General features: G+C 41.7%; 1 protein-coding gene across 1 annotated transcript in view; it reads right to left on the bottom strand.

Annotated features, from left to right (window-relative positions):
• The window catches only part of LOC125303723 (c-Maf inducing protein), a 33,841-nt gene extending 18,971 nt beyond the window's left edge, over positions 1 to 14,870 (bottom strand). Inside the window, exon 1 of the mRNA XM_048257607.1 lies at positions 14,004 to 14,870. Coding sequence (XP_048113564.1) covers positions 14,004 to 14,327 — 324 coding nt within the window. The 5' untranslated portion in view covers positions 14,328 to 14,870. The remainder of the gene's footprint in view (positions 1 to 14,003) is intronic.
• Positions 14,871 to 16,131: the final 1,261 nt, after the last annotated feature.

The following is a 16,131-nucleotide window of genomic DNA, read 5'->3' as shown; positions in this document are numbered from 1 at the left end:
TGTCGCTCTCTCTGGTGAAGAGCTGGGGAACATGTGGAGCTTCTGAGCAGACTAGTGTGGACACGGGAGTAACGCGGGAGTCCCTACTGTTCACTTACAGACCACAGTCACTCATTCTGTGGCTACAGCTACTTCTAATTACCAACAGCAATGCCACAGATACTGTGACTGAGACAGCTTACCAGTAGCTCTCCCCTACTCTGTTTCAAGGACACACGTACGCAGACAAGCATCAGACACACACACACGGGCCGCAGCTAACAGTTATTTTCATAGTTGATTAATCTGTCAATTATTTTCTTGTTTGATCAAGAAAAAAAAAACAAAGCCCAAGATTATGTTCTAAACTACGTTGTTTTGTCCACAGGTGAAATATATTTTGTTTACAACCATGGAGGAGTAAATTGAAAACATTCAAGTTTAAGAAGCTGAAATCAGAGACTTTTGAGGTTTTTTGAAGTTTACACAAACCAATTAACTGATTACCAAAATAGTGTCCGATTAATTTAATAGTTGCCAGCTAATCGATTAACTGTAACAGCCCTAAGACACACACACACACACACACACACTCAAGTAGCAAGACATGTACCAATACCAGGACTAATATGACCTCACAAACACACACACACACACACACACACAAAGGGGCCAGATGGAGAAGTACAGTAATCATGTTCATGAAAACGAGAGGAACATTCAGAGAGGAATTAAGTAAATATGTGACAAGATGGAGATGAACCATTGGAAACCATGTAAACAGGTTGTCATAGATACTATACCCTGCTTAGCAGCTTGCTTTGGAAAGACTACAGCTTCCATCCATCTCTGCAACAAGCCATTACGTACTTCTCCATCACTCTCTTTCTCTACCTCTTTCTGTTATTCTCATTCTCACTCTTTTTATTGGCCTCTGCATTCTATTGCTCTCTCTTTTCCCCCCTCTCTCTTTCGTTCACATAAAGGAGGAGCTGAATAGCACTTTTCTTTCCACATTGCTCGGTTGCTATGGAAACAAAAGAGATGAAATAGACATGTTGTTTCCAAGGCCATCCAGACGGCTTTAGTGGGGGTAGAAAAACACACACACACACACACACACACACACACACACACACACACACCTAGTGTCCAGCACAGAAACAAGGTTATCATCTGCAATATGAACGGATGCCAATAATCAATCAATTAACAAACAAGGCACCCTGCCTTCTGGGCTTCCTTCATAACAGGGACAACATCCTGACACGTGACCAGGGTGGAGCTTCTCCTCCACCCTCTCCACATGCTGGCGTCACATCAGCCTCTGCTGCTACCACTATCCAACACACGCCAGAGCAGAGGGACAGTTACCCTTTGCTCGGATTCAAACACAGTGTTTGCTATCAAACAAGAGACACACAGACACGGACACGGACACAGACACACACACACGCACGCACATATGGCTACAAAAAAGGCATGATGCTTTATCAGAAATGCACACACGTAATCTAAAAGAAACCCTCCCACACACACACACATGCATGCACACACACAGACAGGAAAGACGTAAACCACACACTAATGATAACATTTTCTGAACAGCTGTGTGAAACCCATCAGAAGTGACAGTAACACAGAGGGCCATCTCTCGTTCTTTCCCACAAGTCTCTCGACTCACTGCCTGTTTTGACCATTGCTTTGGCTTCACACTATAATTTGTATCTATCCATGTGTCTTAATTCCAGCCTCTGTTCTCTCTTCTGTGCATCTCTATTTAGCCAACAAAAAATCTTGTTGCAAAACAAAAAATGTTTACAGAAGTAATAATCAGTCCCCTCTTTACAGGGAGTATTTCATAAGTGATAATCAATCAGCTTTATGGGTAATATGGATACTTTAGACCTCAAGTTATTTACCTAAATTCCTAACCAAGACATCTGTCAAATAATAAACTTAAGAGTACGACACGTAACATATTTATACCAAAGTTACAACATCCTCTGCATCGCCCTCACCATAGTCACTCCATGATTCTATCACAAGCTTTTAGGATCCGATAGCCAATCATGTTCCAAAAGCAAAACTCTGTCACAAATGGCTTGATCTAAGGACCAAACAAGTGCTTACTAGAGACAGCTCATCACCATATTGTCAGCTACAACAGATAGCATTATCATAGTAGCCTTCCAAAAAGTTAGAAGCACATTTACGACACCGATAAATAGCAAAAGACACTACACTTGACATTTGATATGATACTGAGCACTCATCTCCCAGCCTCAGCTTGTTACATAAGGTCAGTTTTTATTGCAGGAACTCAAGGGTAGTTTTCAGGGGATTCACACCTTTGTGTGCGTCTCCTCTGCAGGAACCACTCCATGATGATCAAAACTTTCAAGACCTTTTACAGGGGGCAAAATAAGTCTCTGCTCAGGGAATTCTTTTGAGCAGCACTGAAACTGCTGTGTGGGTCCTGCAGTGATGTGAGACATAAACGAGTCGTAAACAACGTGTATGGAAGACAACAAATGCCATTTTTAAAATCTAGCAAGGTAGAGAAATTAAAGGTTGTATCAGTGATAGTGGGGATACGTCACTTCTGTTGATGTTCAAACAAAACAGAGAGCTAGCTCCCCCTCCCTCCCGTGCAATTGAAACCCTCCTGAACACGCATCTTGTCAGTTATTGGTTGAAACGCTTTATTTTGCCTTTGAGTGGTTGCCAACCCTTGTTGGTAGCAATTGTTTTTGTGTACAGATCTCGGAGCCTAGGCTGCCTACATAGATGCGTTTTTTTGACGGCCTGCTTATGGGGCAGGCAGCTAGCGTATCGTTAAGAAAGATCAGATGAATGATCATTTATGTTTGGGCCTTTTTTTGGGCCTGAAATCGCTGATACAACCTTTAATTTTAGCTTAAAACCACAACAGATACTTTCAGCCTTAAAGGTGGATAATTTAGGGACAAAGCAGTGTGGCGTATCAGTGGGATGATATTATCTGCTGCAGCTACCTTGCCATTTTAGTCAATCTAATTAGCGTTGTGATCGCGGAGCAAAGGTTGTATCAGTACCGGTACATCCTGTAAGCACTGGAGACACAACTGCTGAAAGGGCTAAATAACAGGGGATTCCTGTACATGTCCTCATTACCTGGGTAGTGTGCCGAGTTCTTGCAATGGATACCCGGCCACAGAGTCCTCATAATCAACACAGACAGGGGTTCCATTCCAAAAGGATGATCTGTGTATGTGCATGTGTATATGTTTGTAAGTTTTATACAGAGAGCAAAGCCTCTGGCTTAGCCCCGATCTTATCGGTCAAAGTGTTTTCATGAGTGTCTTGAATCTGGGTGGAAGCCCAGCGCTGGCGTTGGGTTCTGGCTGACCCGGTGCCATTGGTTTCAATGGCGGTGTAACTGACTAGAGCAGAGCCGAAGCGGCTGTCTGAGCTGAGTCAACAAGTTACTGGGAAGTCTGGTTCTCTAAACTGTCAGTGAATTGAGCGTCATGGTTACAGGCCGTCTTGTGTATTAACAAACTTACGACTATACACGTCAGGGGCTTGAAGAGGAAGCTAAACCGCATGCTCCATCAAGGTCTTCAAATAAACTTTAAACACACACATTGTTTAAAAGCTTCTGACACTGTCAAAAGATAAATGGTTCACTTAAAGCACACATACATTTCTAGGTGTAGAGTGAAAAAGAGATGGGTTTATGAAGTTTGAAAGAGGGTCTGCAAACTAATAGGGATTCCTAATCGTCCATGTTGTTCTTTTTTCTGTATTTATGTGTCCAATGTCCAACTTAGAAGAATGACACTCATCTCACCTTTCTAAAGGCCCCTTCATACTGTAGGGACTGTTTGCAGTTCCTAGAACATACAGTTCCTAGAACACCTTTTTTCGAGCATTCTGACAGCATGGAACTGGGGATTAAAGAGTTCCTCTTAATGCAATTCCTAAATTATTTGAGCTTCTAATTTTGGGTAAGGTCTTTGTATAGGAACCATGACTGATGTGCATGCCAAGGCAGCAGAAGCACCAATTATATATAAAAAAAAGTTAAATAAAAAAAAAAAAAAAAAAAAGAAAATCAGCTTCTGTTTAAATTTGCTTAACATAAAAACTGCATGAGAAGGCTGCAGAGACTGACTACGGTACAGCAACAAATGCCTTCTGGGCAGATGAGAAGAAATATTATTAACAATTTTACCATGAGTACCTGATACCATGAGTTTCTAGTTTGTCAATAAACTTCAGTAGCTACTAGCTAGTAACTAAATAGCAATGCTGTCGGTTTCATTACTTTATGTCCATGTAATAAGTAGGCTACTAATGTTAGATCTAAGAGTCCCTACTGTGTGCAAATGCAAACAGAAAAAAAGCCCTAGGAACTGTGTAGTTCTAGGGGTAGCCACTCCAGTTAGTAGTTAGTACTGTATTTTTACAAATGTGGTGTCTGAATGTGCCCTCAAAGACTTTTATTTGTAAGATTCTCAGGTCTACTGTAAGTTTTACCTCAATGACGTGCTAGCAGACCTAAAGGCAAACTTCCCTTTCGAAACCTTCATCTTCCTTTGTCTCTCACATGCATGACAAGTTGGGGAAACAGGATTACTCACACACAGTTTGGAGAGTGAGAAGAACACGGTCATCTGAAATGACGAGTATCCCCCACTAGAAATGTAACAAGTCCAGTGTTGTTTACATCATAATATATTAGAATTTCAATTAACAACTCATTTAAGTCATTATTAGTCTTTTTCCCCCATGTCAACAGTAGGGCTGTCACTTTTGTGAAAAAATCCAGTGCGATTTTTGAGACATAAGTGTTCATTGAATCGATTGTAAAATCGATTTTTTATGTCTAAAGACGTTTCCATTTTCAACTTATAGGCCAATCCACAAACAACTAACAGGCATTAGGGCCACGTAAAAGAGGGCTTGTAGACGCAAGCCAGCAATATTTCTGAGGATTTATTGGCGTTAAGTTTAGAAGCACAATGACAAACAGAAGTGCAACATTCTCGAAACCAGTAAGCAGAGTGGACTGCCATTACATCAGTGACATAACTGCAGGCTTCAACGTAGCTGTGTCTGTGTTTACGATTAGAAATGTCAAACAAATTTAGCCACGAGAACTTCGACTGCACAGTTTATGTAGCCTACCGCTTTGTTCTTCTCCATAGTTTGATATACCAAAAATCCGAAGTAGGCTACTTCCACATCGAACTCCTCAAGTTATTAGGGCCCATCACTCGTCTCTCTACATGTCGCACAGTTTGATCGCGTTGTCCTCCATTTTTTGGCAAAACCACGAGCAGCACAGCAGTTGATTGAAACAGCTGTTCCCGGTGCTAAAATTGGTGGGAATTTTCTTTTTTAGCTTTAAATGTTTACTGCACTTGAATTCTTTTTATATTCTTATATTCTTGTTTGTGAATTTTGTTACATCTATCTTTTTTTTGTTTATTTCGTTTAAAATGAATAGTGTAAATATTTGGTTAAAATCGATTCCCTATTTTAGTTTTCGAAACTTGTGTTGTTTGGTCCAATCGATTGTGCAATCGATTTTCGAACGTAAAGTGACAGCCCTAGTCAACAGTTTGGTTGCATGCAAGATGTTACTCACATATAAAGCTGTATGGATTAAGTGTGTTTTGAGCTACAAACTAAATGACATTCTGTACTGTGGTGAAACACTGGGACTACTTCAAGAATCTTCAGAGAGTTCTGCTGTTCACTGGGTGTTTGACCAGTATCACTATCACGGAGTAATCATTCTATGTTGTTTACCTTTTAATTATTACTTCTTAAACACTTTTAAACGATTGCCCTTTTATACTTACAAGGCAAGTATTACCTTGTGTGTTTTCTTTTTTATTATTTACTTTTTAAACTATTCTTTGACTTCTATGCTTTTATTATTACTGTTTGCTTTTGTTTATGTAAGGCATAATGAATTAACTCTGTGTATGAAATGTGCTATACAAATAAACTTAACTTGACTTATCAATGTGCAAATGTAGAGAATGACCAATTGGGTACGAGTCTGCATTTTTTGGCTTGACAATTACTCAACACAGTTGGCGCTGATGTACAGTCAGCCGTTTGGGACTTTTCTACGTCATGAGATGGACAGCACACCTTCCTGGGCCCCCACCCATGAGCAGAGTCTCATTTAAATGCTTCACTTAAAAGATTCTCTATACAAAAGATTGGCAGAAGGCCAGTGTTTCTTACCATAGCTTGTAGCCATGGCAACATCTCAAAGCTTGCACATACATGCACCAGTGCTGAGTACCACAGTTACTGACATGCAACTAGTGCTCCATCCAAAAGACTTGGATACAAATGTGAAATGGCGGCCAAAGAAAGAAAATATACCCTAAGGATATCCAAACACCTCAATGTGTTGTTAACCTTATTCCACTAAAATACTTTGGTGCTCATGTTACCAGTTGACAAAGACTAATTTTAAACTAGCTTAGGCATGAGCCATAGGTGGCAGTAAATCAATACAGGCCTCCTTGTGGTTTGCCACCAGGTGCCTCATCCTCACTTTGTGATCTTCAGCTTAGGCAGAGTGCTATTTTGGAGAGAAAATGACATGTGTAGAAAGAAACCCGTAAGACATCTAATATCTTTGGTAGCAAGGGATAATCACAGTCAAGACTACATAATCATTGTGACATTGTCAAGGATGTGCACGGTCAGTGCTTGTTAGGGGCAATAATTTCAAGAAACCTTTGTTTTTAATGTTTGGATTAAACCCTTGTGTGGGCAGCGTTAAAGGCATTAATGGTGTTCTTTAGTAGCTCCCAGTCTAACAGGGGAGCTACATCAGGCACGTAACTGAAGAGCTCCGTTTGCAACGCGTATGGTGCAGCACTTCGCTTCCACTATAATCAATGGAAGTAGCTACACCAGACGTATTAGAGGCGTGTACGTTTCGAAAAAATAGACCAGTCTTCTAAATTGTTTTATGCGTCGCAAATGGAGCGCTTCTGAAGTCTTCAATTACACGCCCGGCGCAGCCCCCCTGTAAGTTGCAACAAACCTGTCGAATTAGCAAGCTAATATGAACAGTCTTTACGTTGCATAACACCAAAATGGTTGGTGCACATGTAACCCAAAATTATTATCCGATTAAAAAAAATATTCTGCCTGGTTATTTATTTGAGAGACATTTTTGTAGCTCTGGCAAATATCTAGACTACCTTAACTATATAATTAAATGTGACAATAAAAGAGAACACTAAACATAAAGCACATGAACAGCATCTGTCTCATACTTCAACATAAACTGTGTTTGGCTCTTAACCAGGAACACAAATACCGTTTCCCTACAGTCCACAGAACATGAGCGATCAGAGAGGATCTTCCATCCAGTCTGGCACTGGTCAAACCTGTTCCCCTGGGTCACGGGGAAGTGGATGTCATTCCCACTGACAGGAAAACTGATAATGCAATCCCACAATCCTCTGCAGTTAGTGTGACATATCAGCAACAGTAGCTGTGGCAGCAACAACATGCTGATGAGAAAACAGACATAGGTGGGTTCTTCTTCCTGTGAACGTTAGTGGGGAGGGGGGGCTTCCCAGAGAGGAAAGGGGAGGTACTGACCATCTCCTGTCAGAGTGAACATGACTCAGAAGCTCCAAACACACCTAGTCTATGTCCACCCTCAGCCTGCAGATAACCTATGGGATAAGTAACCAACATGTACATATTACCTTTGTGATTTCCAAGTGATTAATAAAGACTAAAAAGTAAGCATACTGTGGACATGATCATTTTAAAACATACACACAGCTACATAATCATTCTTAGGGGGAAGGGGAAAAAAGTTGCTATGGTGGTAATGGCAGTGACAGGTTCAACACCGTGGTACTTCTAATATTGTGGTATGGTGGTGGTGATTTTTTTTTGTTGCAGCCCTAGTCTACTTCATGTCTCCATTCACCCTCACAGTGTTCTGAAGTCCGAAAAGACCTTCTTCTGTGACCTCAGAGTGTGTGATGTGATTATCTGAGTGTGTGTGTGTGTGTGTGTGTGTGTTAATTGCAAGAACTCACATGAAGCCACATATCACCAGGGCTGCATGTTTATAAACCATCTTAGAACGAATTTGAACTTGTGACCAATACATCTTTAAAACACCTGACTGGTCACCAGTCGTGCTGGATGACTGATCATGAGAGACTTTCTTGACCAAGATTACACAACAACACATTTTCAAAACCAGGAGTGTAAAAAAAACAAAAACATTTCAATTATTCAAAGGAAAGATGATTGATTCCTTGTGCTATTGGTTGGAGGCTTCCCACAGTAGCCAATCAACACACAAGCCAAATTCATACTATACAACATGATACAGGATACAACAGTAATGCACAACTCACAGTCGCAACTTGCGCGGTAGGCTGCACTGTACAGTAGACTTATGTACCAAGTATCAAGACGTATGCATCAAGAACTGTTTAAAGCTGCACGATTAGAGACACTTTTAAGTGACATACTCCATCTCAGATGAAGTGCTTTTTAGCGCCACTACTGGCCAGGAGTTCACTGTTGGTGCCAAAAAGAGACGGGACGTTAACCAAGTAAGCCACAGACCACACACATCTCATTATAAAACAATTTACACAGCAATACTTCACATTGTCAAGACTAATTCATGTACTATCCTTCCATAAGAAAACTTTTTAGGCTCCCTGAAACCTTAATGTGAATTCCTAGGGGGAAATGCTATGGGGGGTATAATCCATTTTCCCCCCCAACGTTTACCTGGACACTGACCATACACATTCATCAGCACACCACATGCATTGACTCAGTGATGGGACTGAAGAGTTTGCCCTGGCTCTGCTAATGCAAAGCTCTGCCCGCTGTGCCTCGGGAGGCTGCTCTCAGGGAAAGTCCTGTCTTTGGTAAACTAATAATGCAACAACCACAAATGCAGGCAGCCATGACACAAGCCAATGCATACTTTTGTCAGCTGATGCAGTGGTCCAACCACCCCCTGGCTGGACATCCCTCAGCTTGATGGTTACACAAGCTGCGGTCTTGGCCGTCCAAGCCTCTTCTACTTAATCTCTCCACTCAGTCTTTTCATCCACTTGTCCATTTGACAATCTCTCTCTGTCCATCTCTACTGCAGTCTTTCCTTTTGATCCTCTTCCCCGGTGGACTTCAAAACCAGTCTAAATCTGGCCAACTCCCCAACTATTTCACTGCCTCAGCAGTGCTTGTTCACAATATGTGAAAAACTCAAGACAATTCCAGTTTGTGGATGTTTGGTGTGGGCTAAGTGGCGCTAGCATGGAGTACATTGTTGGTTGGTTCCAAACTAAAAATGATTACCAAATAAGCCACAGCCCACAGTATCATTTTACAACTATTTGCAAGACAATACTCAACATTTACAGTACACACACACCTATACTGCCCCCCCCCACACACACACACACAAGCATGATCATACTTTAAACACATATGACAAGTTAAGCTCAGGTGGCATTAAAAGTGATTCACAACAAAACAGTGTATTTAGCAGGTTTCATGACAACACAGGAGAGAATTGTTTGACATTTGGACTCTAACTACAGCAGACACTATTCCCTGAGTGTCAAAGAGGCAGTCTGAGGATCTTAATTGGGCACAAAAAACACACACAATCATTACTAGTTTATATGAGTCTATATAACAATTTCAGTTATCTATTGACTAATAGTACTGTACAATCCCTAGTTTTACACATTGGTTGAGCTATGTTTCCAAGACCTCCAACCACTTCATGGATAAATGGGTTTTAACTCAAGCTTCAGCTCCAACTGAAAATGAGGAAACCACATGTCAGACGCACTTCCTAATCACAGGTTGCAGGCACTAGGCTGTGTTTCTAGCATGACACAAACGAAGAGTCTATTTTTACTTTCTGTATTGCGCATAATTTGTTACCCCCCCCTTCATTCTCTCTCTCTCTCTCTCTCTCTCTCACACACACCTCCCTTCCTCCAACTTCTCCCAATCTCCTCAACCAGGCAGAACCTAGTTTGGGCCTCACCTAGATGGATGACCTAGTTCTGAGCAGTCTTGGCCCGGGCTCATAGACTGTGAGGGGATCGGACCTCTGCAGAGGGCTTCAATGCAGGCTACTTACTCATGTGCACCTCACTTGACTTTATCAACAAACTCAACCACTACAGTCCATGCAACACCTGTGAGGATGTAAAATGCAACTGCAGTCATCACCCCCAGGACATTTTATAGCCTTCAATCTCCACACCGGCATACAGACACACACGCAACTTTGACCCACTTGGCTTACACAAATAAAACAAATAATCAATGCAAATGATTTTAGAGGTTAACACACATAAAAGTCAGCAACAACCCTCTAATCGTTGCTGCACGTTGTCACGCTAAAGAAAAGCAGATCCCAAGGTCCAATCAGAGTGCACTTTTGGAAGTCTGCCGGCTCGGGAGGGCCGAGGGGGAGGTTCAGAGGGGGTTTTGGCTCTCGCTCTCCTCCGTCTCACTACGCCTCTCTGTTCCAGGGCTCCACGGGCCTCAATCAAGGCCCACAGATCATAGACGGCCTACAGGAACCCGTCATGCAAGAACTGCCATGAAGTCTCAGATGCTAATTGGTCTCAGACGCTAATTAGCCAACAAATTATTAGCAGGATTATCGGGGGCAATATGGTTGCCTCACCTGTTGCTACGATGTGATATTCTTCTTCTCCATCTCTGAACACAAGCCCGGAAGAACACTCCCACAAGACTAGCTAATTTACTTTTGCCAGTACTGGTGAGGAAAAAAAAAAATGCCTCCGGGCACTCATACTTACATGGAAAGCTTTGATGTCTGTTTGTGTTGAGGGCATCAGGAAATACTTGTGTTGATTCCATCTTACGCAAATACACCTCTCCCCCTCCCCAAACACACCAACACATATGACAAAACCATGATGATTAGAGAGAAAGGGTGAGTCACCTCTTTTATATCATCAATGAGATCACTTCTGTGCCATGCCAGCAGCGTTTACCCAAAAACAACAGTCAGAAAAGGCTGGTGTCTAGGTAGGAGGGTCAACAAGTGATAAAACCCTTGCTAACCCAGCGCAAATATCTGCTTAATTTTTACAAACTGGAGGGGCTGTACCAATAAAACAGGGCCATTAATGAATTGGTAAGGGCCTCAGTGCTAAGAAAATGAAAGAAAGAAAAAACCAAGAAAGAGAAAGGAAAGTGCGTAGACGTTTGGCATACTTGCACACTTTTTAAGGTCAACCTGTCAACTTGAGAGAGAAGATGAAGAGGAGAGAGAGAGAGAGAGAGAGAGAGAGAGAGAGAGAGAGAGAGAGAGAGAGAGAAGAGAGAGAGAGAGAGAGAGAGAGAGAGAGAGAGAGAGAGAGAGAGAGAGAGAGAGAGAGAGAGAGAGAGAGAGAGAGAGAGAGAGAGATGTACATGAATATTTAAACCTGATAAACCATGAATATTTAAACCATGTATAAACATGATGTAAAAGACACCATTTCTCAATTGACCAGGTCTTATGACAAATGAACTTCAAGGAGACTTTGGTTGTGTGTCGGATATAACCCCTCTCATATCATACATCACAAAACAGTATCGACACTACAAGTGTTGAGAAAAACACTGGTGTTTCAGACAGAACAGCCCCTTAACTGTAGTAAAACAATCAGCATTAGCCATGCCTGGCTGCCTTGTAGTCTATATACTACACAAAATGACCAGATGAAGGTGTTTAAAACATACTGTTCTTTTAGATCATTATTAACAATCACTTTATCACAGGTCTGCAACTGTCCTAACGCCAACAGCATAAGGAGCACATTAAATAAGAGCTGTATGATAATATGACCTAGGGCTGAAAAAATGAATCGATTGAACAATTAGTTGTAAACTATTAAATGAATAGGCAACTATTTTGGTAAGCGTTAAACAATGTGTTTTTTTTTAACGGAAACTGCCTACTTAAAAATGTAATAGTCACTGCTTTACATACTGCTTCACATACTCTTGTATGACAGTAAACAAAATGTCTTTTGGTGTGTGGACTAAACAAGGCATTTGAGGTCATATTCTTGGGCTTTGGGAAACATTCTTTGATATTTTATTGATTAAACAACTACTCGATTAATCAAGAAAATATTAGTCAGATTAATAAACTCTTGCAGCCCTAATATGATGCTAGTCTGTCCCACGTGGTTCAGCTTTTGTTTACATGAGGTTAAGACTTTACATGAGGTTAAGACTTCTGCTTCATAATCAGAGAATATCTTCTGTCTACTGTTTAGTCAGACTTTGACTCTGGCAACATCCAAATCCATTATATGCACCCTATGCAGATACCTATACTATATCAACTGTATTTTTAACCTCTGGCCCAAATCTTTTGTTCATTTTAAATTGAATATTTATTAATGAAATAAATAACTGATAGGCCCATAGCTTTAGCATTTACACATTAAAAACTTCTCAGGGTCTACAAAGCAACCTATAGAGTGTGTATTTTATTTCAAATGAGGTTAAATCTAAAAATCATACTGCAGATGTTACAAGGTCTATGTAATGTGGCTATGTGACTGCTTTAGCTAGGAGGGACACATGTGCTGAGAGACACACTATCTCCTACTTTCTTTTCGGCGATTATGATCAAAACAATACAAACATGCTGAATGAGGTAGTCATGACCAGGAACAATAGCCAGCAGAGTGCTGCGAGGGACACAGGAAAAGAGGGCCCACACCAAAGGACAGTAAACACCCACCCAAACGAACAAAAGGGCCAATCCCATTCACATATGACTACTATCTCGCCAAGTTCTCAAGCAAATGGTGTCATTTAGACCTTTCTTGCTCTTCACATGACACAGGGTCAGATTTGTTTTCTGCACTGCACAATGTGCAGGGTTGTTTTATTCTTGTCCATGTTGCCTATTTATCAGCTTGGAACAAGAAAAATAAGAGCTGCTGGGCCTAAAATAAATTCATTTCATTTATTGCCATCATACTTTCATGTGGATTAGATATCAACTGTAGATTTAAGCCTAGTGGATTTTGAGGCAACAAGTTACTATAGCCTAGTCCAATAAAAAAGTCAATCATATTTTGGAGACTTAGTGCATATCAGATGACTACTATGTTAATAAAACAGGGGTTATCATATTTGATCAATGGCCAGCATCTGTCCGTAGGCCTACGCCTACCTGATCAGAACAATTTACATTTTGCTTTGCATGACAGAAGTCTACATGACAAAGATACAGACCTAAAAACATTGAACTGATAGGCGTTAAGGTAGACCTAAAATATAGGTATTGTGTGGTCGACCGTGCATAGCCTACCAATACAGCAGGCCCAATCCACTATCATATCTAACCAACACAGAAAATGTCTTCCAGTGGGCTGCTGCGAAAGAATTGAAGCTAAATTCGTTTAAATGAAAGCACGATAAGGACGACAGAGATAAGGTCTACACGTTGATCTCGCGTCGACGGTCGGGCCTACTTCACACGTAACGTTACTTTTCGCAACAGTAATAGCTAAATGTAGCATTCTGAAGTTTGGGGTTTGTCTATCGGTTAAGACATGCAGTGGAAAATACATCAAATCTACAGCAATGGTAGCCTACTTATTGACAGTCGCTCACATCCTAAACAATTCACAGCATACACACAGCACCACATACAGACTGGATCTGTGCGTCCAGTAGGTCTGACGTGTAGGAGAAGTGATTGTTGCGGACTGAGGAAAAACACAAAGCAACACTGTAGCCATCATATCAGCTGACAAAATGGAATATGGATCTGAAGAGACGAGGAGGGAACAATGGAATCTTTGCTGTACAATTCAAATTACGTCAGACACTGTTAACCCGTATGAGTGACAAAGGCCTGAACAGAAAAGCACATTAGAAAACAGGCTTAATAATGTAGAGTTGATGTGTTACAACATGGCCATCGTTCCTGAAAGAGAAACACTCACCGTTGCGGAGACTAGACTGCTCTCTGTCAAGGTGAGGTGGTGCGGCTCCCATCTTCTTAAAAATTTCGACGTGAGGATCTTGCTTAGGAAAGTGCGAGGGTGTTTAATCACGCACACCTGGATGTCTCCCTCCTGAAGCAGTTTGTAACGCATCCCACTACTGCAGTGAAGGGTCCTCCGACATGGCCCGGCGGCCAGCTTATTATTATTACCCTCTGGCGGTGGCGGCGTAGACATCTCTCCCAGTAAAGGCTTGCTTTCCTCGGACTGATAGAACTGATTGTTGTGTAGCTCGTTACCTCCACCGCTACCGTTAAAATCCATATTTAAGCGTCTGAATCACCCTACCGAGGGTTGCCAGTATGTTATAGGTAAAAAATAAGAATTTAACGTTAAAACCAGAACGGTCGAATAAGGACTTAATGGCAGGCTACGGCGATTCGACCTCGATTGTTTTATGAGTGGTGCGGGCGAAAAAAAGACGCGGAGGAGAGACCGACAGAAGAGCCATTAAAGAATACTTCAGAGGCCTCTCAGAGCGAGAAAAGGTGAGAGGTTTCACAGGGTTATTGTCTTCCTATCGTCCCTCACAATTCTCGCTGAAATGTCTTTCCTCTCCCCCCACACACGAGCTATTCAATATGTTCGGGCCATTGCCAAATCCATTTTGCCACTCTTCGCAATAGCATAATCCATAAACATTCACCATGTAAACATAGCTATCCTGGTTATAATCCGACGGCGGCGAAATTCTTCGTTGATTTTTGTTCATTAGCAGCTCGTCGACATGGTTCCCTTTTCTGTCTTTCCCCCTATCTTCACGAAGGAACCAAGCATTTCGATAGGGCCATTTGGATTGGTCCTGACTCGTTCATGTGATACCAAAGTGACGTCAATGGGGAGGCGAACGGATGCGCTGTGCGTCTCTGCTCTACTGTCTGCTCCTGTGATAGGGTGCCGTTTCCTTCGCATGAAAATGGAGAGGGCGCACCATCAATTTGGCCAGTCTTTCTCAACACGTTGATAAAGGGGGGAGGGGAGGGTTTTTTGATTACAGGGTTTCTCATGCTAGCCTATTTATCCCGCCTTTATCACATTACGTTTTTTTTGTAACTTAAAGAGAATGTACTAGGCTACCCTATGGACTAGGTGCTCAACAGGCTTCAGTGGCCTAGGCCTACTGTGAACGGAACGGTTCGATGTTTTAACATATCTTTAACCTTTTCACGTTCTCTATTAGGCTTTTTTCCAAAAGTAGTTTGAGTTTTAAACATATAGGTCTAGGCTACATTTTGGCTAATACGTATACTGGCAACATATGTTCCCTCTTAACTTTTAGGCTAAAACAAATCTTACATCATCTCACGATTTATTTTCGAAAAAACAAAACAAAAAAAACAATGATCATTTAGGTCCACTCTGTGGGGTAGCCTAGGCCTACTTAGCCTACTGTAAAAATAATCTGCACTAGCCTATCCTTTTAAGATAGATGTAATTTTCTTTGTTAGGCCTAAACCACTCAGGATTACATTTTACATTTACATCTATTCATTTAGCAGACGCTTCTATCCAAAGACTTAAGTCAATTATTTCAAAGGCCATTGTCCCCAGAGCAACTTGGGGTTAAATGCCTTGCTCAAGGACACAACGGTGGAAGCCGGGAATTGAACCCACAATTATTTCAGGCTACAGCTCATTACCGTTACCACCGCCCTTCTTTCTTGGGGAATTGGCACGCTTATTGATGAACGAAACTAAGTTCTTGAGAACCGGAGGATGATGATTACATGCATTGCTTATTAAAAGTGCTGACGCAATAGGGATCTCATCTCACCGAAAAACTAAGGGGGCATTCCCGAAGCCTTCTGTGGGGTAGGTACAGAACTTTCAAACAGGACGGACTGAAAGTCATGCCCACACTGCCAATCTGTTAGAAATGTGGCCTGGCAGCAGGCGCACGGCCATGCAAATTCAGGTCCGCGCAGGCATTTTTACTAGTGCGGGTACTTAAAACACAGGAGGGCTTTTTTTTATCACTTGTATTTATCGATCTGTGAGGGAGCCAAGCAAGGCTATGAGCTCAGGCTCCACACAGCAGACAGTTGGTAACCTATAAGTGTACTCATTA

This window comes from Alosa alosa, chromosome 11, assembly GCF_017589495.1.
Source record: "Alosa alosa isolate M-15738 ecotype Scorff River chromosome 11, AALO_Geno_1.1, whole genome shotgun sequence".
NCBI classification, from domain to species: Eukaryota; Metazoa; Chordata; class Actinopteri; order Clupeiformes; family Clupeidae; genus Alosa; species Alosa alosa.
Note: the sequence above shows the minus strand (reverse complement) of the source record. Positions and strands in the feature narration are given on the sequence as shown.